The sequence below is a fragment of the Tetrao urogallus genome, assembly GCF_951394365.1.
Source record: "Tetrao urogallus genome assembly, chromosome: 3".
NCBI lineage: Eukaryota > Metazoa > Chordata > Aves > Galliformes > Phasianidae > Tetrao > Tetrao urogallus.
Genome location: NC_136815.1, coordinates 79,329,064 through 79,353,615, shown reverse-complemented (window position 1 = coordinate 79,353,615; position 24,552 = coordinate 79,329,064). Strand labels below are relative to the sequence as shown.

The window sequence follows — 24,552 nt, the reverse complement described above, 5'->3', positions numbered from 1 at the left end:
TAGGGAACATTTCTGTTTAACTACAGTGCTAACACACATCTCTATCAAAGAAAAACTGTTTTCAAAACTATGCTACCAAATAGGCAATATTAGTAATTACTACAAGTTAATTTACTACAATTACTGAAATGGTTAAAAGCTAAGCCAAACCAAATTTAAGGACTTCCAAAATAAGAGTCATGGCAGAGAGTTGTACTATATGGAGGGCTGGTTCCAGACCCTGAAAGTATCACAGAACTCAATCAAGGGCTTTAGTTCTCAGTTTTGACTAACATCTGGATTAAGGTATTTAAGTTTATGCCTTCACTTTCCTCAAAGCTAAGTACTCACTTGACACATAGAGTGGCAGTAGCTTCCTTTGTGAGATGGCCTCAGGGCAATCACTCTACCCTAACCTGACTTTCTCAAATTGTTTTCAATTATGCTAGCTACACAAATTGAAAGTGGACTGTCCCTATAATGTCACTAACAAAACAGACTCAACAATATTTCAAAATACTTCACACACCTATGTCCTAAACAGAAGGATGCTAGACTCCAGGCTGTGTCCCACACACTGCTTTTCTTGGAGTTGCACAGCATTACCCTCACCTAGCAGTTGTTCTAAAGCAGCAATACAGCTGCAGGAAAGTACAGCCCATAAAAATGCTGAGAAATGTGAAATCCTTTCTCCCATAAGGTTTTCACTCCTTAGGTCAGGAGCAGCCCAGGGATGCAAGCAGGCTTTGTATATAGTAGCAAATAAGACTTTCTCCAGTTAACCAGAAGAAATCTCACATTCATAGGATCTGATCCTCATGGGGAACCTTTCACTGCCTTCCATTTTATCACAGAGATATCTGCTATAGAAACAACAAAGCAGGGCACAAGTAATCCAGGTTTATGGAGTGCATAGATGATGTGACATAGGTGACCAAATAGACAAGAAGGAAAAAAGCTATAAAGATCTGATTTTTAGAGACATGGAAGAAGTGTTCAGAGCAGCCTTAGTTGCAGTGCCCAGGAGACTGTAATGTTCAGGATAATGAGAGGCATGAGCATGACAAAAAGCAGGATCGCAACCAAAGATTTCAATAGAGAGAGCAGACTTGGACTGTCTAGGCATCTGCTTAGTAGGGTACCAGTGAAATCAGACCTTAAGAGAACAGGGGTCCACAAGAGCTGGCAGATATTCAAAAATCTCCTCTATGCTCAAAAAGGACTCATCTTGAGAAGTATGAGATCATACATAGGTGGCAAGAGGCTCACATGATAAATAGTGAGATCCTGACTAAAGCATAAAAAGCAAACACATAAGAGTTGGAAACAGGTACAAGTGACCCAGAGGGAATATAGAGGCATTACTCAAATACATAGATATGGGGGTAAGCAAAGCAAAGCACATTTTTTGAATCAGTAAGATGACTTTCTACATCAGCATCAAAAAATTAAAAAATTATAAATTTTTTTAAAAATTTAAAAAGATGACCAGAGAAGATGTGAGCCTGCTACTTAACAGGGCAGACTTTGTGACAAAGATCATCTTATGGCTGAGGTATTCCGTGTCCTATTCACCTGCCTATACTGATAAAAGCTGACATTAAGGAATCACAGGCCCTGAGACACATGGAAGGTCTAGAGCAATCAAAGCTTACCTCTGGTACAGGAAGATACAGGCATGGGATTATTTAAACAAAATGGGTACACACAAGTTCTTGGGAGCTGACAACTTGGAAATGATTTTCAAACATATTAAAAGACAAGAAGATGATCAGAAGTTAGATTTATGAAGACAAAATCATGCCTGACTAATCTTATAGCCCTCTGTGAGATTATTATGTCTATGGATGATGGAAGATTGAGCTAGTTAAATGAACAGGGAGGTGGACTGACAACGGGCTGAAGAGCCAGGTTCAGTGGTGTGGCCAAAGGCAGAAAGTCCACTTGGAGGACAGTCACCAGCTGAATACTCCAGAAATCAATACTCAGGCAAATACTGATCAACGTCTTTACTTATGACCTTGATAATGGAACAGACCACATCCTCAGTAAGTCTACAAAGAACACAAAACTGGGAGGAATGGTTGATAATGCCAGAAGGTAAAACCTTCAGAAGATCTCAGCAGGCTGGAACAATGAGGTGGGATCTTCATAAAATTCAAATAATACAAGCTACAGAACTTCAGGCTTCAGCAGAGGTCCACACAAGCACGGGTTTTACATAAGTTTGGAATTTCCCTCCCTGGGTTCTGAAGACCTAGTTGCTTTTTGTCTCTTTTTTTGCTTAAATTCTTCCTGCTGCTACTCATCTTCCATGCAACATCAAGAGAATCGCATTAATAGGTATGGGGTTGAGATCTAACGGTATGATGTTTGGTTCACAACAAGTATGAGTCAGCATTTGATGCAAGTAAATGAATTGGAAATTCACAAGTTCTTTACCTTTGCCAGCCTATATCATCTGTGTGGTGAAAGAAGATACTAAAAGGCCTCTTTGTAAGAGAAGACAAATATATAAGGAAAAAAAAAGAGGGCCTAGAGATAAAGCTGACTAAAACAATTAAGTGTAAAGAGACTTTTATTCAAGTGAGGGATTAGAAGTCCCCTGGATTCTTAAATCTCACCTCTAAGAAGCAAATTCTACCATGGTTAGTTGCAATTCTGCAGACACCAATACATGCAAGGAATAAATAGAAAGTAAACTAACGAAAAAGAAGCTGTACACATTTTGTCAGGTAAAAAGCACAGCATATACCGACTTTCTAAACATAGTTACATACAGGTAAGACCTTACCTTTCAACATCACATAGAAATCAACTCATTTTCATGCACCATAAAACATACTTGCTACAAAATTTTTGGCACCAAATGTTAACAGTAAGAAGGGAAAATCTAGGATGTTAATCCCCCAGACTTCACACAATTTAAAGTAAACGGAATAGTTGTGGTTATCTGCACATCCATCATACCCATCTATGGGTGCATCTACTGAAACTCCATGCAAAAAGGAAAATAGAGTCAGAGTAGTATTTCAGTAATTGATTTCTAAGGCATTCAACTGAGAGGGGTACAAGTAGAGTTTTGCTACGAACTTTAAGTCATCTGCACACTACCTATACACAATTTGTTGTTATTTAGAATCAATACACTGACAATTTCTCCCATTAAACTTACATGAGAACAAGCCATGAGCAACACAGTGTATCCTCAAAGCACTGAGAGCCAGAGCAGGAAGACACAAAGACTGGACAGAGAACAAGAGGCTGAAGTAGCTCTGAAGTGAATGTGCCACTCTTTTCCAAACACCCAACACACAAGTTACAGTATGGGTAGCTAATCCCTATTTCTCCTCAAAACAGACAGGAATGCATACTGGATAATTTGTTCCTACTGATGATATCATTTTGTTAAGTTTACTGTTTTTAATGACTAAGTTTCAGCCTTCTCTCACTTTCTCCCATGTAGAAGACTAGAACAGCCTCCCAGTGACCTATTTTATGAGTCATAATCTTCACTATTTATGATTCAGAAAAAAGTCTTCTCTGACAGTACTTCCCAGACTACCGTGGGCTCATTCCAAGAACCAATTTCATCTTCATTGGTTTCCTGTAGGAAACCAGACCAACTTCCTATTATTTTGTTTTCCTTCATTTCAGCATGGCTCACATAAAACTAACTGGAAGCGAGAGCAATTTTAAAAAAAAAAAAACTTTATTCCACATAAACACATGCCAACATAAACAGCACCAAAAAATACTGAAGACGTCACTGGTTCTAAGTGACCAGAATGTGAAGTAAGCTAAGATTAGTAGTCTTTTTTTCTTTCCTTCTCTAAACATGTTGCACACAGGCAAAAGTGGTACATTTACATCAGCAAAGTATAATGGCAAGAAATGTTAAGTCCTCTGGGAAAGTCCCTCACTCTTAGCAAGCAGCCAAGTTCTAACCCCTCTCTTCTAATCCTGGGAATTGTTTTCAAATGGTGAATGCTGTTGGACTGTCTAGAAACATGCAAATGTGGCACTTAGGGACATGGCTTACTGGACACAGTGGTGATGGGTTGACAGTTGGACTTGACAATCTTAAAGGTCTTTTCCAACTTCATAAAATCTATGATTTTTAATACATATTTTAAGTCCTATCAAAAGCCTAGTGAAGTCCACCAGTCATTTTAATTAGGCAAGGGGATTATTTCCCCAGCTGCAACAACAGAACTATTATTGGAGATATTACGAAGCACAATAAGCACGCACCTCCTCAAAGTCCCCAACAAGGTTTCACCTAGGTACAGTAGGGCTTCTTCACACTGCTTAAGCATTGGTCTGCTGCATTCATGCTAGCTTATGAGATAGCTTCTTCAGGTCTCCCTCACTGTGCTCCATGGCACTTTAGAGTTCCAAAAGCTAAGAGTCAGCACCAGATCTGCATAGGCTCGCTGCATGAACTTTGTTCAATACCTAAGGAATCAACTTTCCCAGAGCCCATGTCAGTATTATCTAAGAATTTACTGCAGCCTCACCACCACCATCATCCCTTTACTACCTCTCAGAGCTGTGATTTAAGCTGCCAGCAAATGCAATAAGCACATGGAGATAGCATAGTTCTAGCCCCTTTCCCTAGGGGACACAAGCCAATTCCATGGAGATTGTTAACTGCTTAAATGGTTTAAGACATGAAGCACTGAAACATCTGAACTTGGTCTGCAAGTACCTGGAACGATTTGCCATTTCAATTCTACAAAGCAGCAGCTAAAATGCCTTCTGAACCAGAGCTGCCCTTAGAACCATGTTAGACTTGTTCTTACAGTGCTGTACCCAATCTAAAAACCCTAACCAGACTCATGCATAGCATAGAGCAAACTGCCAACTCAATCACACAAGCAATTCAAAGATTATTCCCATTTCATCTATATATTCTCCTGTCTGCCTTATCAATAGCTGGAGTCTTTCATCATGATTTCCTCATAGAACTGTGCACTGATAGGAACAACAGATGGCTTTCTATAGGAAAGCTGATTTACAAAACCAAACTGGTTTTCATTAAGCTTAAATGCTCCCTCAGTTCTAACTTCAAGAGAAGTTAGGGAATATTACTGCTGAGGAACACTTTCACATTGCACACACTAAGGAAAGGGCATAAGGCTAACAATTTACTTGGCCACCAGTTTTTGTTTGTAATCATGGCAGGGAGTATAAATGAGATTTTGGCAAGTAAACAAAGTTCACCTGCCAGTGAATTGAGCTGAACATAAAACAATACAGCTTAACATACATATGTATAACACAAATTAAAGTTATCTGTTCTATTAAACATGCTCCAGTATAACACAGCAATTTTTTGCCAAGGTGAAGTCTTCGCAGTTTCAGTTTCTTTAACTTGATTTTCTAACAAAAAAATTAGTAAAGCCATAAGCTGTAGCAAGGCCATTTTCTCTATTTAAAGGTCAGACAAAAATACCATCTATATGAAAATCAGTATAAGCAAAGCCTTTCACAAACTTTAATGCAAACGTGTTTATAATTGATGTCTGATGTAACAGTGTACAATTTCTCCACAGGTTTGACCTCCAGTATGCTGCACAGAGATTGCAAACAGTAGAAAAAAATTGATTTCTCAACCTAGAGATCTTCTTGATAATGAAAATTTAAGCTCACCAATTTCCAGTATCTGCTTATGTAGTCAGTCTCCAAACTCATGCCATAACTCAGCACCACAGCAAGTACAATTATTTAGTATTTACCAAAGGCAGAACTTTTTAAAACAGTTATATACGTGGCAAGTTAAACAAAAAATATACTGATACATCTCCATCAACACTCACTCATGGTTCTCAGCTCACCTTGACGTGGCTCTGAGCTCCCAGGTTGTATATCTCATTGGGTTTGACTTCATTAATGATCTTCACCAGACAGGTGCTGTCCGTGAGGTCACCATAGTGCAGCTTCATGTCTTCAGAGTTTAAGAACATACAGTTAATATACTTTAATACCAATACAGCATTCTTCATCCAGATTCTATCCCAGGCTTAAAGTTCAAAAACAGTAATCGGAAAAAATGGAGAACACTGGCTAACTCTTTACTCACAATATACATTTCTCTACAATAATAAGTACTATTTTAGAATCTTTTTAATAATGCGACTTACCTAGCAACCTTTTTTGGCATTTCCTCAATAACTTACAATTTGTTAAGCCAAGTTACATATATTTGACCAATGCCACATACTGAATTTCAGCCGTAAGCCACCCAAAAGGGTATTATTTTAGTTCAGGCTTCCAATCTTCCTATTGCAGGCATTTTTAATAACTTAGGCATACATATAAAATAACTTTGTTACATATTACTATGTTTATAAATAAGAATACATATAAAAACATAACTAGAAATAAAACATGTTTCATGATACTACACATCTCAGACACAGAAATATCAGTCATGCATGTTATCTATCTTTTCCTGATTTAATTATTTCTAATTTGCATGTAAAAAGGCAGGCAAGAACAAGAGTCCAGTTTCTGTCAAAATACAGCAGGCTGGAATGGCTTATTGACTTATCACAGGTTTCAGACTCTCACCTGTTAAGACCTTATTGAAAAGATAACTTCACTCTAATAGAACATCTTATTTTTAAGAACACCACACTGCTAACCACATCTATTAAAAACGTTACAAATGTTAATGAAACAGCTGTCACGTTTAGAATCACAGAATCACCAAGGTTGGAAAAGACCTCTAATATCATCCAGTCCAACTGCTTACCTATCACCAATATTTCCCATTTAGATGCCATATTTACATCCATTTTCATTTGATAATGTTACTGCCCTTAGTACATTGATGTTTACACCGCTCCAAGATAAAAAAAAAAACAAAACCTTATTCAACACAATTTAGCTGCCTTCTCATTTGACAATAATCACTTTTCTGGAGGATGCATCATCCACAGATTGTCTTCTCCTTTCAATTCCCAAACTAAAATGCAAGGTTTATCACAAGAAACCACAATTTTTAAAACACTGTTCAGATGTGCAAGTTGTGTTTATGAAATTCGGTACATGAAACAAGTTCTCATCACAGACCACAGCGTGCAAAAGATCCCAAACATTTGTACAACCAAAATATTTGGATATTGTTGCTAAACTACGATCCCCAAAATCATCAGCCTCCAGACCACCTTATGAACTGCTGCATTTTTCTTGCCACACTAACAGAGATAACTAGCAAGCACCGCTTCACCATTTTCTCTGATGGTGGTTGCTACTTTCCTCAGGACAACACATAGGTGTCGGCAGAGCAGGGAAGAACTGAAATGCACTGCCCTTTCTGCACCAGAAAAAGTTTCTCCTAGGTCACCTGGCATGTCTTCCTCTTCTTACGTCATCTGGAAGTTAAATGAAGCCTCCCTGACTGCCAGGCCAGACTTTAGGAGAAAATGCTCTGGAGATGATGCTGTTACAACAGGAGGCCCCAGATAGAAGACCTGTCTGAAATAACTGCTACTTCCTCCACAGGCAAAGAGCAACAGAGGAAACAGCATCGTAGCCAGGCTCCCTTTTCCTATGCCAAAGACATCCAGTTCTGCTCTCATCCCCAACTCAGAGAATGGTCTCTGAGCTTCCTTACTCTAGGGAATGGAGGGCTGCCACCTGGGTTGAGTTGAGCAGTAGAGATGCTCTGCCATAATTAAATGTGTACTTTAAAGCTGTCAGTATGGCACCCATTTCTGTCTCCCATCACCTTTGAAGTTTCTTGTTTAAATATCTTTTAAATGGAGAGCAGGACACAAGGCACTGTTTACATTTTCACATCCTTGAAAAAGAGGTCTTTCGGCTGTCATCTGCTAAGCAGAAAAGTTCTACAAGAAACAGGTTTATTTGGGGCAAATATTCATAAACAGATTAAATGCCAACATCTTTGGGATAGCACTGGTTGATATTGAAATTTTTCCAATCTAAAAGTCTCCTCAGCAAGCAGCAGCTAAAGGAACACATTTTTCCTTCTGTTTTTCTTTTGGAGGGATTCAGAGATTCTCTGTCTATGAAGACCACCTACATCCCATCCTGCAGTGTGTAATCAGTTCATGGGAAGAACACAAGGCAAAAAGAAATTTAGTTTGTTCACACCAATCACTATTGCTTCTTTGCTTCCTCTATTACTGCCTGGAAACTCATTGTTTCAAACCAGTTGCCATGGAGCAGACTTTCCTGAGATTCCAAATCCAATTCTTTCTCCTTCAATTCATATGGCTACAGTTCCTCAGTTAAAGGAAAATGAGATAAGAAGTGGGGTGATATTTAAGGTCTGCTTTCTCTTTCTCTTTTCCAATTCTCAAATGCTTGTATACATATCTGCAATATACGTTATCTTCTCAAATGGCTTTCCATATTCATATCTTGTCCTCATAACATACGAACTCCTTTTTGATCTCTTTTGCCTGCTTTTACTTGGTAAGTCAAATTTAAATCACGGGACACAGTTCTTATGTTGTCCTCATTGGAAACATAGGGTTGAGTATTCTTCAAGAAGATAGTTAAGGTAGCAATGTATAGTAAGCAGAAACAATTCACAGAAAATTCACTCATGTTCTTTAAAAATGAAAGACAAGCAAAAAATTAAGAGAAAACTAAAAGCTGCATTATATGTTACAGTTCAGTAAAGTTAGGCTCTGCTTCATTATGGTTCAAAAGACAAAATTTGCTGACAGCATGGAAATATTTAGAGGTAACACCTTAGACATTCAAGTTTCTTTAAGGCTGTTTCATTCTACACAACTTTAGAAATATACAATGTGAAGAACTACATGTTCATTCAAAACACTTAATCCTCCAAACTCATCCTGAACCAACCAACACTACTACTTCTCATTAACTGAAGAGTTAACATCTCCTTACAGTAAAATACCAAGAAATGGCACTAAAACGTAATCATTACAGATTTTCAGATTATCATCAGTAGCAAAGTAACACAAATCACTGTCAGAAAGTTTCCAGCAACTTCCCAAAAGCAAATCCTTCAGGAAAAATACGTAATCATTCCCATGGATGCAGACTTTAAAGGTCCAAGCATTCATCCAGTTGTAAACAAGAACTGACTACATTTTACTTATACTGTCATATAGGCTTTTCCAAACTCTCACCTACATCAGGCACAAAGAAGCTCACGAGAAAAAGAAACTGAGTGCAGAACGTCCCTGTTGACAGAGCAGCTTAATATTTTACTCCTCTTAGAAAGACCACGCAATAAGGCTTCTGTTAAATCTGAATTCATCATCCTGATACAAACAAGTTGTTCTAGAAATATGCCATCCAACATGTGACCCTCTTACTATACAGTATTTTGTCCTATGCAAGTGGGACGGATTGCATGAAGGGAGGTCACAAACTAAATAGAAGAGAAAAGCAATTAATCCAAAAAAACCTATTTAAGCATGAGCTTTCATGCTGTTGGTCATGTATATAAGCCTATTTAAGTGCATCAAGAATGTACTGGTAAAAAAAAATGTTATAGATAACTGCCCTAAAAAAAAATCTGAGTGCTCTGAAACCCCAATGCTTTCAACCTCATAAGTATGTTTGGAGGGTCAGCCAATCTGTTATTGCCATGACTTAAAAACTATGTCAGTAATTATGAATAATAGAAAGTGCCTTCCTGTGCTTTTCACTTTCGCCTCCTGTTAACACGTAATATCTATACTTTTTCCACACTTGGATCATAGAAAAGTCACTGATCTTCTGTGAGATAGCAGCTAACAGAAAAGGAAAGCTTAACTATTCAGTTTTGGAGTGTTTATTTTTGTTTTTTTTAATAACTAATCCTAAGTCAAGTACAACTTAATTGCATTAACTAATCATTATTTTTAAGTCAGAAGAAACTGAGATTCCCTTCCTGCTCCCAAGAACCTTGTTCCAGCAATAAGGAAACTAAAAAAAGCATTAAATATAAAAAAAAGTCTTACTTCCTTCAATGTGAGCCTGTGAGTTCTTATAGAGATGCTCAATCCGGCCTGTATTAAAAGAACTAGATCGACGAACAATTCCATGCACCTGGAGATTAAACACGGAAAAATACAAAAGGAAACAGTAAACATAAGAGGTGATTCAATTTTTAAAATATTCTCAATATTAATACTTTAAGACAAAGGAGAGCCACCCTCTCTCTTTTCAGATACATGCACCTAGTCCCATCAGTGTCCCCATTGTTAAAGGCACACAATTATCCAATTTATAACAAAATACTTCATGATGTGCTCTGATGTTGTCATTTTAGTAGCCTCCAGTGTTTTCACCTTCTGCCTTGTTGACAACCCTGGCAGCCCAGGTACCACATGTAGTGCAGAAAACACTAAGTTGACCTAGAGCATCACATGTTCTCGTAAATGAAACCCATCAATGTTAGCGGAGTTGGAGAAGCAATTAGTGAATCTCAAGATAATCACTGGTATTTGGTTACAAAGTAGCTTTTCCAAAGGGGCCAAAGTTGATGGGCATGTAAAAAGCAACAGCAAAATTCAGCACCAGGGAAAGGAAAGAGGTGGGCAGAAGAAAGAATTGCAGTAGCAAGGTCCAAAGATGCTTTAGAAAACAGCTGTTATTCACTTTCTGGTGTCTTGGAAGAACAGACTGAACAGTCAGTCCTATTTTTTGTACCTTGTGAGTCAATGTTCTCAGATGGGTTACAAGACACACAAGCAACTCTAAGACTGAAACACTGGTTGGGAATTTCCTCTAACCAGCCACGATAAATAGGTTGGTGAAATAGCAGCAGCTCTGACTAATGTTAAAAGAAAGGCCTGTTTGTGTCTAATACATTAGAGAAATTGTTCTAACACAGATTCTGTTTCCTCCTTATGTAAGATAGCCCCATGCCTACTGCCAAACTTCATGTTACCCTTGGTTAACAGCTGCAGGAACTGTGCACAAGTGAAGTTAGCATGTGACTGCCCTCCCTTTCATACTGTACTGTATTTCAGAAAGTGAACACTTACAACTTGACGTATCCAACACCTCGTTAAGTTGGGCCACTTCACTCATTCACACTATCTTAAGTTGTGAGAATACACCAGCAGGAAAAGATGGTAAGTTTTTGTTTTGTTGCACAGATAGCATGAGCTATTCTTATTTACACAGTGAGAAAATTTTTATTTTCACATAAAACACATTTTATTCCAGCTTATGCCTGAAACTTAATACCACATCAGAACGAGACCAGCTTTATGAACAACATTTTGGCAATGAGGTCTGTAATTACTGCCAAAGAGCTTCATCCATACAACTTAGATAAATCTATAGCATCAACTTCCTTGCATAAAATCTCTATCACCCAGCTACCCTACAGGCTTAAAATACCTTGTTCTAGCATCCAAATGTTGAGCACTCTATAACTGAGCAAGTTATCTACATCTTGAAGATCAATGGGGAAATGATACACATCCATAAAAATTGATTCCTAAAGAATGTATGTATAAATGCAAGTTTTAAGGAACGCAGTTAAAATCCCCCTCAAAGTAATTTACATAACGTTGCAGTTTCTAGGAACATATGGTTTATAGAGAAATACAAAAAATGGCAGCTCCATTATAATATAACTTCTGCAAATGATGCTGGTGATATTTTGGTTACTTAAGTGAAACAGCTGTTCTGATGAGCAAGCTAATACTTCAGAAGAATTTGATACTTCAAAACTGTTAAGGAAGCTAAAAAGTATTCCACAATTGTTCTAGAAATATGAGACATTTCGGCCTAAAGCCTGATGAGAGACATCTGATCTCTCAATTACATGACTTAAGTCACCTTGAAGTTAAAGTCCACGCAAAAAAATTGACTAAGTCAAACCCTGCCAGCTCAAAGATGAGAGTTCATACTTGCAAGAGTTTTGTGTCACCTGAATGACTGTGATACCAATGCTTGACAGTGAGATATATTAAATGCAATTACAACAAGACTTCAAAATATTTCCTAAAGTAAAGCCAGAGGGCCTCATGCATCCAGCAAAAACAGGAAAACCCAGAACCCCAGGATTGTTTTTTTGTTGTTGTTTTTAAATAAAGCCTTTCACTCCTTTTTTCTGGTACACACATACAAAAGAAAGCAAGCCTGCCAAATGCTTAATCCATGATAGCAATATTACTGTAAATAATGATGAAAGATGCCATTGAGTGCACTGGATAGGTGAAACAAACTCTGCGACAAGCTAAAACACGTGCAGACTGGTAAATCTAGTTAAGAATGAAAGATCTGTGTTTTTCTCAATAGGACTTGATCTTTAGGTAGATCGCAATTAAAAGAAAGTAAGCGTAAAACAAGTGACATTATCACTTTTACCCCAGTGTTCAATTATTCAGGAACAGAGGTCCTGAGCTAGGAACACAGTAAAGAACTTCAAGTAGATGGAGATTTGAGGAACAGAAATGAAGAATCCTGTGCAATCTTTCTGCAATGGAAAGGGCCCATGCATTTCCTCATGGAGTCCATAATATTTACTTTTAGCTGCAGCTAGCAGTTCCCAGTTTCACTGTGGACTAAGAAAAACACATACTTTTACCTGGGAGACAGTAGAAGCAACCAGAATAATTCTCTTTCCCCAAGTAGAATGAAGAAATTGCAAAATTCATCAGTTTACAACACTGAAAAACCACACCAGTAAGTAGATCAATCAACAAAGTAGTAGGAGGAATGCAGTGAGAAAAAAAAAAAAAGACTAACCACGTGCAAAAGCACGCAAAGTGCAAACCTGATGAGAAGAGACTTCTTACCAAGCTATAAAACAGTGTTCTAAAGTAATGTTCTAAGTAATAAGCCAGTGTTGTAGAACGTGTGTTAAATTTTATTGAGCCAGGAAAGGCACTGTGAAGAGATTCATTTGATCATTCATTTCCTTCCTTTTTCTTCCACTGACATTCCTTCTGGAGGAATCTTTCAAGACTAATATGGTGAACCATCAGACAAACCCACAGGAATGTGATTGTTATATTGGTGGTCCACAAAAAAAAATAATTGTAATTTAGCTAAAGTTACCCAGAAAAGGAATCTAATTTTGTTTATTTTAAAAAGATAAATAATGTATAATAAGTAAAAATATAATGAATCCAGGAAAAGTGAGTGGAAAGTTACACTACAGAAAGCCTAAAGTTGTTTGGCTTTTTTTTTTTTTTTTTTTTTTGCTTAAAAACAAAGAAAGGAAAATACAACGTTTTCATTGAAGTACAACTGCTGAAGAGGGCCTTTTGTGTCAAGAGTGAAAAAAAGAGACCCTCATTCCTTTCTGTGGTACACTGCATCATAAATTATTCCTTAATTCCTTACAGTTTTGGCTTGCACAGGTTGTTGCTTATCTGAGCTGGCGGGAAACACGCTAAGCAGATATACCCCAAGGAGAAGAGGGAATCCACCAGTGGACATTAGATGATAAATAGTACAATAAGCTGGCGTGCTTACAGGCCATGTTGCACATTCCTCTCTGGAGTTTTGATTTGTTATCTAGGGTTGAGTGGAAAACATACACAGAGAAGGACAGAAGCAAAGGAAGCTAGAGCTGCAGCATCCAAGTGATTCCATCAGGCTGCAGTCAGTCACTGAGTCACTCACCTCATAGCCTTTTTCCAGCAGGAACTCAGCCAAGTACGATCCATCCTGGGAAGAGTAAGATATAGGAAAATGTTAGAAACACAGTGAATGGGCCTGGGAGATTTGGACTGGTTATGGTCCCAAAAAAGGAAGAAAAAATTTTTGCAATGAGTTGGGGTAGCAAGCATATGCTTTGACTTCTCCAGATTTATGCACTGACCTAGAATACTATGGATGCTTTTTGGTTAATTTTAGACTAAGACACAGTATATTTTAAGATAACTTGCTTACAAACACTGGTTCAGAACTCCTGTCTCCATAATGGAACTTGGGAAGAGATTCAAAAGTGTCTAGGGACATCTTTCCAAAATATCTTAACCGCACTTATTGAATTTGAACTATTTCGGAGATAGGGAAGGAAAAACATTCTAAAAAAGCTTAGCACACTAACAGGACCAATAAGTTTCTGTAGCATCATGTCTCATTTGCATCTCTGCTCGCAGAAGGAGTGCAACAATCTAAAAGCAGTAATAATTCTGCCTGTTGATTGAGCTTTTCAAAAACATCCCTAGCACATCCTATATTTATATTACAGCATACAGGCCATCTTTACAGTCTGTATATCACTGAGGGTTGAGAGGGCTCCTCTTCTCCTCCTTTTAAATCCTTGTCAAGCTCATATTATTAAACTAACACAAAACAAATACTTCAGAACATATGCTAGTGTGTGTTTTCCTGAAATAAAATGATTTTCCTAACATCACTATTGCCAGGATTACAAATACACTAAGTCAGTACCCTTATAAATCTGTACATAACACTGTAAAAGTCCAACAGAGCTCATCCATCTGGAATGAGTACTAACCAACACAGTGAATAATAATCTAAGATCATTCCAGAGTCAAGTGACTTGCTTCAGGAATACCACAAAAACATGGAACACCACCTTGACTCAAATGCTTAAGCTATATTGCGTGTGTTTGCCTTGACATGATCCTGGCCAGAAAAACTAAAGTAAGAAACTGAACACATCTCTTCGGCCTTCTGGCCATGGTTTTAAGCCATGTTTCTAGAGAACTCCTCTCACTCTACATTAAACCAACTTTTCACATCTTAAGACAGCCTAAAGAGAATAACACAGCAAAATAAGAAATTTGAGATGCTGTGGGAGGCCATAAAGCAGCATGATGGCCAGTGAAGAGTGCTAATCAGATCACTGTTATATTGATGATATGATATATCAAAATCATGCCTAAATTTATGCATAGTAGTAGGGGGTACTACCATGTTTAAATTTCCAGTATAAAAAAAAAATTAACACCGTTACGGTGCAAATGTTTCATCATCTTCTACAGTCTAGAAGATCTTGAAACCATGACTCAGTTTACACATTTTGCCTACTATGTGTACAATATGCAGGTGCTTACCAGTTTTCAGTAACCATAACCAGAACAGTCAGACTAGGGAGCATGACAAGCCATGTTTGCCAAGGAATCATGGGAATAGTATGTGCTTCTATCTATCACACAGCACAAGATCCCACTGAGGGGAGAAACTAATACACAATGGAAACATCAGAGAAATATGGGAGTAAGGGCAGACATTTTTAATACAGCTGTCTCTTTCAATAGTAATTTGCTTAGGATTTAGCAGAGGTGGATCAGGAAACACCACAAAACCCCTTAGTTACACATCCAAGTAAATAAAACAAAATACATGAAAAGGAGGAGAAAGTAGGAAACCCTGAATGGAAAGGAGATGAAAAAAGACAGGCTGTGACTACTTAGAAAGTTGACGTATAACAGACTTGACTAGGATTGAACCCTGTCAATAAGGTCCTGTTCTTCTCACCCAGGCTGTTGCTCAAACTTTCCAAACACACTGGAACATTTTGAACTAGCAGTGGCATTCGCTTCCTCCCTGCTTCCTTTCCAGGTCCATCAAGTGATAGGGCAGGGCTTCACAATGAGTGGGAAACAGGCAGCAAGTGTGAAAGCTACTGGTTTCTGGCTCTAGCACAGCGCAGCTGATTTACTGCCTGCTAATGGCACACAATGCAGACTCAGGCAGTCCTGCGCTATGATACAGTATCACATCTTTCATGTTTACCTTCCTTTTCAGTATAGCAGCTGTCAGTGAGAATGGTAATCAGAATTGCAATTGAAGTGTTCAAGAGTTTGCAGCCTGTAAGGATTGCACAGTTCTAATCTTTTCTTAGTAGTATCAACAAACAAAGAATATAAAGCAACCTCTCTGAAGTGGTTTAAATCTATATTATGAATATAAATGCTATTATTAAAACTACTGATTTCCATTCAGCAAAGACAGAGCTTTCATGGTTCAGGAATCACTAAACAAGGAAAGGAACATAAAGGGAAGTAGGTATTTAGCAAAAAAGCCCAATTTTTGTTAGTTAGGGCTCTTCCCTTCAAGTCATGTGCTGGCAACCACATCCATCCCCATTATGCCTCAAAGTAGGAATAGGCCTCCATTTCAAAGAAAGAAAATAGGCTATGAAATGCTGTTAAGCAGGATTATAATGAGAACTGACTCCACACATATTCCAAACCATCTTAAATAGTCAACATTTTAACAACAGTGCCTCAGCTGAAATGGTTCCTCATAACACACTGACATATCACTGATTGAAGAATCACTTCATCATCCTCAGCCAAAGTAGCTTGAAAGCATATACAAAGAATGATACTCAGTTGTCTTCCAATACTCAGCAGTAAATTTCCAACTGCAGCTGTCTTACATGTCTGTAAAACTCCAGACAAAAGAAAATAGTCACATAAACTAGAGAGAGAATATAGGATGCAATATTTTATTCTTAATACAGTAGTTAATGTCAAGAATTTCAATAAAATTTGATGTGCTGTCAAAGAAAACCTTTTTCCAACAGAGCAAAGAAATTGAGACATAAAAGAGTTAGAGTCTTGCCACAAACATCTAGAATAAAAAGTATCATGTTTAACTTGATCTATGAGCAGAGAACAGGATCGTTTATACAGAAAAGAATTTATACAGAAAGGAAAACTGGAAATCAGTGGAATTAAATAGCCTGTTTGACAATCCAAGTCTCCTTTATCTTGTGCTGTTCTGTTCTGGGAAATTTCATTTGCACAAATAGGCTAATTTCAGATTTATAGTAGCACATTTAAGGTAAGGCCATATATGAGCAATCCAAGCGCACAGTATCATCCTCCTCTTCCTTTGAGACAACCAGTTCTGATATCCTCCCACATTGCTACTGGACACCAGAACTAAATTACACATCCTACCTGAACATTAGTAAACTAGGGAAGAGGAATCCTCCTTTCCTACAGCTCCTTTCTGCTAAAGAAAGAAGAACAGAAGAAAGTATCACATGGATGAACAAACAGGAGAAGACAAACCAGGAGTAAACTGAACGCAGTTCTTACTACAATTCCTCAAATTCTGTGGGAAAGTACACAATTTCTTTTTTCAGAAGGAAAGGAAAGAATCAAAAAACTGATAGAAGCTATGCAAGTATATTATAACCATAACACAGGGAAGTCTCTCAGAAGAGTGTAGGAGAAAAGTATAAACAGTTCAGAAACATCTCCAGAACAAAGTGACTTCTCTCATAAACTTGCAATTTTAAGACAAAGCCATGCAAAGCATTGCAATCTAGCTGCAAGATGCCTGAAGAAGCCATCCACCAACAGTCCAGCTCTCTACTTTTCTGACACACAGATCCTGATACCACCCAGAACTCCCAAACCTGGCTCCAACCCACACGAGGCACAGCCAAAAAACATCACCTGAGCAATACAGCAAGAATGACTATTGTGTTCTCCTCTTGTGTCTTCCCATCTGCAAACACAGTGCCAATAAAGCCTGAAAACATTAAACACAACTGCAGTCAGATGCAGTATTTGAGGGAGGTTTGGCTTTTTGAGTGGGGATATTTTCAAGCTAAATATGTAGGATGAACATCTGTCCTTTTGCTATAGGCTTATTGTTCTGCTTTGTATTTTTATGCAGCTCCTACATGTAACGGATACAGTTTTCAGACATCATTATTCCTTTGGAAAAAAAGTACCATAATTTTCCACATAAACAAGAGACCAAAGTTGGTTCTGTTTATAAAATACAAACTTGAGAAAACTATTCCCATAGCCTCAGGAGTAGCAGTATAAAGGTGAGCTTGTGATATTTCAAAATATAGACGGAGTAAATTATCAATGTCATTCATAAGAATCTTGAACTCCGAACTGCAAGCTGTAGCTGTGTTCTGAAGTCCAATTTGGGTAGGCTTCCATCAGCTTGTTCGGGGGAAGAAGTAGAGAAGAGATGTACGATAAAGGGATCTGTAACAACACCACCACCAATGCACTGTCACAATTTTCCTTTATCCTGGTTTAAAAGGATAATGTGCACTTCTGCCAAAAAACACAGAACTGGTTCCACTAGTATCGCTTCACAATAAGGAGTTTCTTCATCAAATTATAAAACCTTTGCATAACTATAGGCTATTTCAGTGTCTTAACTTGGACTGTGGAGGCAGATCCTTTGGAGCAAGAAGCATACACCACTCTAAAGCAACATCGAAATGATTTCAATAACAAACTTTTTTTTATGGCATGACATTAGCTTTCTTCCAAAAAAAGAAATCTGAAAGAGTAGTACCATGTGCTGTTACTTCTGCTGAAAAATGCATACTTCTAATCATTTTCAATGATTTATGGGGGAAACAGGTATTTTGTGCAGCTACTATAAACAGAACACTGCTGCACTTTGTCTCAAGCCTTCAAGGCAGTATTTGAGGCAAAGCATTACAGTGTGCATACAAAAAAAAAAAAAATGCACCATACTGAAAAAAGGAAGAATTATGAACTCTGAAGTTCTTAACTGATTTATTAAAGCTGCCACCCTACAAATGCAGTAGTTATTTTGCTATATAGATTTGTATTGTGGCCAAAGTAAGAACAGGAAAACAAGTGTCCTTTTGTTCTTGCAGTCCAAAGGTTAAAAAATTTTTGTTTTAAAACATTCCTCACAACTGAAGTTCTTTTTGTGGTGCATTAAATGCAGTACTGGAATACGAGAAAGAGTTGTCATTAGCAACAACAGAAGTGCTTAATGACATTCCTCTGCCCTTCTTCACTTACGAGCTATTTAAAAGGAAACTAAGTAGCTTGGAAAAGTGAATCACTGTGTTATTTCCACATCTGAGCTCCTGCCTTCACACAACTATTCCACTGGTAAACTATTAAGTTATATTAAGGACTGTAACTGCAGTTACATATAGCAGCAAAAGATGATTCATTCATTCTTCTTTCCTCCCTTCACAGTTATCTTTACACAAAACAGTGCAACTCGCATCAATATTTATGGCTATTTTACCATGAACATGAGCATAGACAATGCCTGAAAGAATTACTGCTCTGTTCTAAAGGCAGTGTGAGCAGAGTAAGTTTGTGTAATTAGAACTGCCCTTCACAGTTAGGAGAAGCAGCTGCTTAGGAGTTCTGGCTTAAAATTAAGCTAACAGTAGCAAGGTAGGGAAGTGCAATACTGCTTATTTAAATGTTGATACTCTCAATAAAATCAGATTATACTCTACAATATCAAATAGCTTGCAGCTAGCATACAAAAATCAGTGCAAAATAAATTACACCAAACCAATTACACTTTTTTTGTGATTGCAAGAACCTGTGACACCTGATATCTTATTTCTAAACATTCACCACAGATTTCCCAGTGAAGACAGTTGGGTGCTTGACAGGTTTATCTACCCTAAAAGCTCTCAACTATTCAGATACTCAAAACTAACTACTAGCTTTAAAATATACTTCAAAGAATTTTTTATGTTAATAAAGAGGAAAAGTATTAGTAAAAAGGCTTTTAAAGAAGCTTTTCCTGAACGCGTGTAATAAGCCATACTGCATTACATCTTCAGATATATGTGCAGTATACTAATGAAATAAACCAGTTATGAGCTCTAAATTTGAGATAAATCTAGTTATGCTTTTCTCTCCTACTAGAGGAACCTCAGGGAGTAGAAGAATGCATCCAATAACTCCATAAACATGGAAACAAATCATATGGACAACAACCCACAAGAAAAGAAAAACCTCTACTTTGTGTTTGTAATGAGGAAACCTGCAACAGCTTTAACAGCCACAAGATGGTTATTTCATCCATTCTTACTTCCTCCTGCTTTCAAATAACTGTGGGTATCAGATGGGCTTTTACCATTCCAAAACAGTAGCAGCATTTCCAAGTAGCAGGAGACATGAGCTTTCTATCCATGCCCATCCTCTCGCACTCGGACAAATCCATCAGCTCACTCCATGACTAACTGCTGCAGCTGACTCAGGGAACCCTCCCAGTCTGCAATAAATGCTAACTGTAAACCAGGACACAGCACTACTCAGTGGAAACCCAAACAAGCAGACCTGTTCTCTGTGCAGAGCAAATCAAACAGTAAACACAGAACTATGATGGGCATGTTCTCAGAAGAACAAAGTTGGCCTTCCATTTAAAAAAAAAAAAAAAAGCCAAGATTTGTTGCTGTAGCAAAAAAGTAATCTGTAGAGCCTTAAAAGTTTTGGAAGAAATACAGTGCCTGTTATGTTCAAATCAGATGACTAGTTTTGTCAAGTGACACAAGGAGGAAAAGGTGAAATCTTTAGTCATGATCTTAATACTTCATCTTTACCAACCCTGAAATGAATACCATTGCAAAAGCAGCTAACATCACTATTATTGCAACTCGAGAGGAGGCCACCTGAACCCATGTGCACAGCTCAACACATTATTAAAAGAATCTTATTTCTACACAGGATTGCTTACTCTCCCCCGCAGCCTAATACAGCACTTTCACCACTGTATCATCATCCTCCTGTGCTGATAATCCAGTAAGCCAACAGCACCTGAGCTTACATGACTTCAAATTTAGCCTAAGATATTTTCTTTGTATTCCCTACAAAATGATTATTTCTTCAGGAAAAAAAACAAAACAAAACAAAAATCACACTTGTATCTTGTTTGCATGAGACCAAAACTTAATGAGGTGTAGATGTACATACATGTGGAGAAAGGTTTCATATCCATTGTTCTGTACTTAAGAGCTTTAAATACGAACACAGCAATTAAACCTTAAATACGATTTACTTAAACAATAAAAGGAAAGCACATTTCAATTGCAATTGAGAAGCAATGCACATTAAGCTAACTTCAACTTTCTTCAGTGTTTGCACAGTCAGAAATTTGGAAATGCAATCTGGAAAGCTGAGCTGATATTCCTGAGCTTTAGCAGTTCTCAGTCTTGCAATACTTGCTTGGATTGAGTGCAGGCAATCACCTTGCATAGCACACCAAATGAATAAAGCAGTATAGTCAAGGATGATATCAGCACAGCAGTAATGTATTCTGAAAGTCACAGGAGCAACCATTCTGTTTCCTGGATATTTGAAGTCCTGGGACAAAACACTTTGTGTTACAATTGATCATCCACTCTCCAGCATTGCTTCTTCCCCACAATGGAAGCTCAGTTTTTAATGAGCTGGCATCCACTCAACTACAGCTACATTTTTAGGAATTCTGCTTGTTCATGCAATTCCCATCATTTCAAGATTCTCACTTTTTCAAATCTTGAGTGATAAAGGTCTTCAAAAGGTCATTCCCAACACTAAGGAGATCTTTATGAACATTCCGAGTGCCTTACAGACAGACTTTTCTTTCTAGAAATCTAGGCTGCTCAGATTTTTTGTTCTAACAAGAACGGACACAAGAAGAATTTAAAATCCTTACACCCGCCATGTCAACAACTCAAAATGGCTAAACTTCTTGATACATTCACAATGGGGAGAGCATTTTTAAATAACTCACTTCACAGGATTATTACTGTCAATTTCTCTCTGCACAATAGGAGAGTTCTTAGGAAGTTGCTCCTTACTCTCCTCTCTACACACATTCTTGTTACCCAAAACAGAGACATGCTAAGAACACATGTTGGCCTGAAAGTAATACCTCCTATTTATTTCCACATAAACTATAACAGATTCAAAGAGCACACTAACACTATTCAATTAAATTCTCAGATACAAAGCAGCATTTTTCACTGTAGTCACCACCACTAGCTACGCATTTTCACCAGCGATGAACAACAGCCTATGTGCTACACTGATAATTGTACAGTTCTACTAAAAACTCGTCTTTCACATCACCATCACCACTGCTGAAATGCACCACCCACCTCCTCAATATGCTCACACCCACCGTTCTCCTTCTATAAACATTCACTAAGCATCAATGAATGCCATTTTTTTCCCCACATGGAAGAATCCAATGACACACCTTTGCAACATACGCGCTTCCGTATCAGACACCATTCTTTCAGTCTGCCCCTCTGCTGCCCTCTGTCACATTGCAATAAAAAGTAACAGAACATTGGGAAGGTTCAACATCTACTGCCATACCACCAACATCTGCCTCTGACACTGTGGGCCAACACCATAAAATAGGAGGCACTATGCTTTGAGCCTTAAATTCATAGAGCTATGCTTTAGTTGAATGACAAAAACACACATAGAAATGATAGGGATCTTAAGATGACTTGCTCTTCCTGAGCCTTCCAAAACCACAGTCCTCACAAAACCTTTTGAAATTATTAGTCAAATCAAAGGAACACAGTCTACAAATTGAACAGAATGCTTTTAAACACTTTTTTTTTTTCCCAAAGACAACACTCAATGGAAATCCTTATATTGCCAAACATTTCTACTACACTCAAAAGCAGCTTCATTTTGTCAGATATTTTCGAGCAAAAGGCTAGATATGGTCTTTTGGGGTTTTGTTTTTCACATAGTCTAGGATTTTTCCCCCCCACAAAATATGACCTATTGTAAATAAAGGAAATACATAACCACAGTAAATCTTGCTCAATTGTCTAAGTTACCGTTGAATGGAACTACTAATTCAGGCAGTGCAGCCTTCTTCTGTAATCAATGACAGCTCAAAGCGAATGTCTAACTCTACCGTAAAAACAGCGATAGCAAAAGCGTTCGCTAAAATTTGATTGAAACTGGACATTAGATCTGGCACTTCTATTCCACAAGGCTACGTGTATTAACTTCAATCAAATGCTCAGATACCACATGAACCAAGCTTCCTAGTGGCAAGAAGCCAAGCAGGATAAGAATTATCTAGGTGATAGACCACAAAGGGATGCAGTGTTTTTTCAGAGAAGGTTGGTGAAGGTCATCCTTATATTTACAGATAGTGTACAATGCTTGTGTACCCAGCTTCACAGTTTCCCCTTGTCAACTTAGAAAGGGAAAAAAACCACAGTTCCATTAACTGCCAAGGCCCTTGTCTAAAGGGAACTAGAAAAGGAAAGTGAGCAATCATGTTTGTTTATCCTATCTGTCAGGAACAGGATTTGGAATAGGCAACTACTACAGCACTGCCAACGAAATACCTATTCCTTCAATTCATAAAATATTGAGTCACCTACAGTCCGAGTTAGCAAATCACCCCTTCTATCAGGCCTCAAGCAGTTATCAAAAATTCTTCTAGCTAGCTAGTCCACAGTTCCTTCACAAACAGCCTACTTATCACAAGTAGGGCAAAGCTATAATCAAGGTAAAGTCACTCTATAGTCTAAGTATTTCCACATCCATTTTATTCCAATAAATTATACAATTTTGCATAAATCTCTAAGAGCAGAGGAACTGTTTAAACTTTCACAAAGAAGTCTTTAAGAAGCATCAAAACAAATTACTTTAAAAAGCTCATCACAAGCATTTCTTCAATTTCTTTCGTTTGCTGCTCCACCAAAACCTGAGACTAGTTAATTTTACTGACTTTACAAACTGTGAAGAAATTGAGTACATAGTCATTTTTAGTCATTTTTGTCTGCGTTCACAGCAATTTCCTCTAATCTCAAGGTTTCTTAGCAGTTCATTTGAATCACTTTGTGCCCTAGAAACTACAGGAAATACTACGGAATCCTCCCTGTCCAACTTTGCAGACTGTTCTGTCACATTTATTCCTAGCTGAGTTAATAACAGTATATCAAACCAAATACCATCGTTTCACAATATTACCAGCCCACAGTTTAGAAAAATTATTTAGTTTAATTGCCAAGTTATGCGAGGATATATTTTAACTGAACAAACATATCCACCTACAAAAAGTCAAATATGAAGAAAACATTATCTAGTTTTTATTACAAGCTTTATTTGTTAAGAAACTTACAATTTCCATACTCAGGATAAGAGATCTTTACTGGTTTTGTTAAATATCAAGTATAAAGGAGAAAGCAAAGTGCAAGAGTACCTCCTTTACCAAAATGTGAGAAACTGAAAATAGCTCAGCTCTACTCAATCCTCCTAGAAAATGCTGACTCCATAACTTCACACCAGCAGGCATTTTGGAAGAAGTTACATGATTTATCACATCTCTGAAAGAAACCTACAACAAACTGCTTTCAGGTAACGGTCAAATCAGTCTCCAGAATCTAAGGCATCACACCTAACTCCCTTTTCTGCCCTCTTTCAGAGGCTAATCTCGCTGCCTCACTCACTCATTCTCTCAGAGTTGTGATCAGTACTGCAGCAATCTATGAGATCTGCGTACTGCTGTCTCCAAAGTTACTGGGAGAGGACTAGCAAATGCTAAGCTCATTGCTCTCCTGCTGACATGTAGGAAAGGTGAAACTGCAACACCTTTGTATGTGATTTTAGATAATTATTTATGCTTAATGCATTTCATAGCACACCAGGATGCCAAACTATATTTTTCTAAGTATTCCCACACATACATACAGTATATTAAAGAGACCTGTACCTAGACAGTAGAAAGTATTTCACACTATTTTGTAAGAAGAGTTTCTTTAACACAAAACATTGTGTATTTACACAAAAACTAGTAGCTAGCCATAGCAATAGCTTCTCATATGGTACCAGGAATCACTTGCACACAAACATTTCACACATAGGGTCAAACATTTCTAACTTACTCTCCATTTAGTTT

General features: G+C 37.7%; 1 protein-coding gene across 1 annotated transcript in view; it reads right to left on the bottom strand.

The window, feature by feature from the left end:
• GMDS (GDP-mannose 4,6-dehydratase) overlaps nt 1-24,552 on the bottom strand; it is a gene marked incomplete at its 3' end in the record, with an annotated part of 387,083 nt that overhangs the window by 320,776 nt on the left and 41,755 nt on the right. Inside the window, exons 2-4 of the mRNA XM_079533424.1 lie at nt 13,564-13,608; nt 9,936-10,023; nt 5,820-5,929 (exon numbers count right to left, since the gene is read on the bottom strand). Of these exons, the coding sequence (XP_079389550.1) occupies nt 5,820-5,929; nt 9,936-10,023; nt 13,564-13,608 (243 nt within the window). The remainder of the gene's footprint in view (nt 1-5,819; nt 5,930-9,935; nt 10,024-13,563; nt 13,609-24,552) is intronic.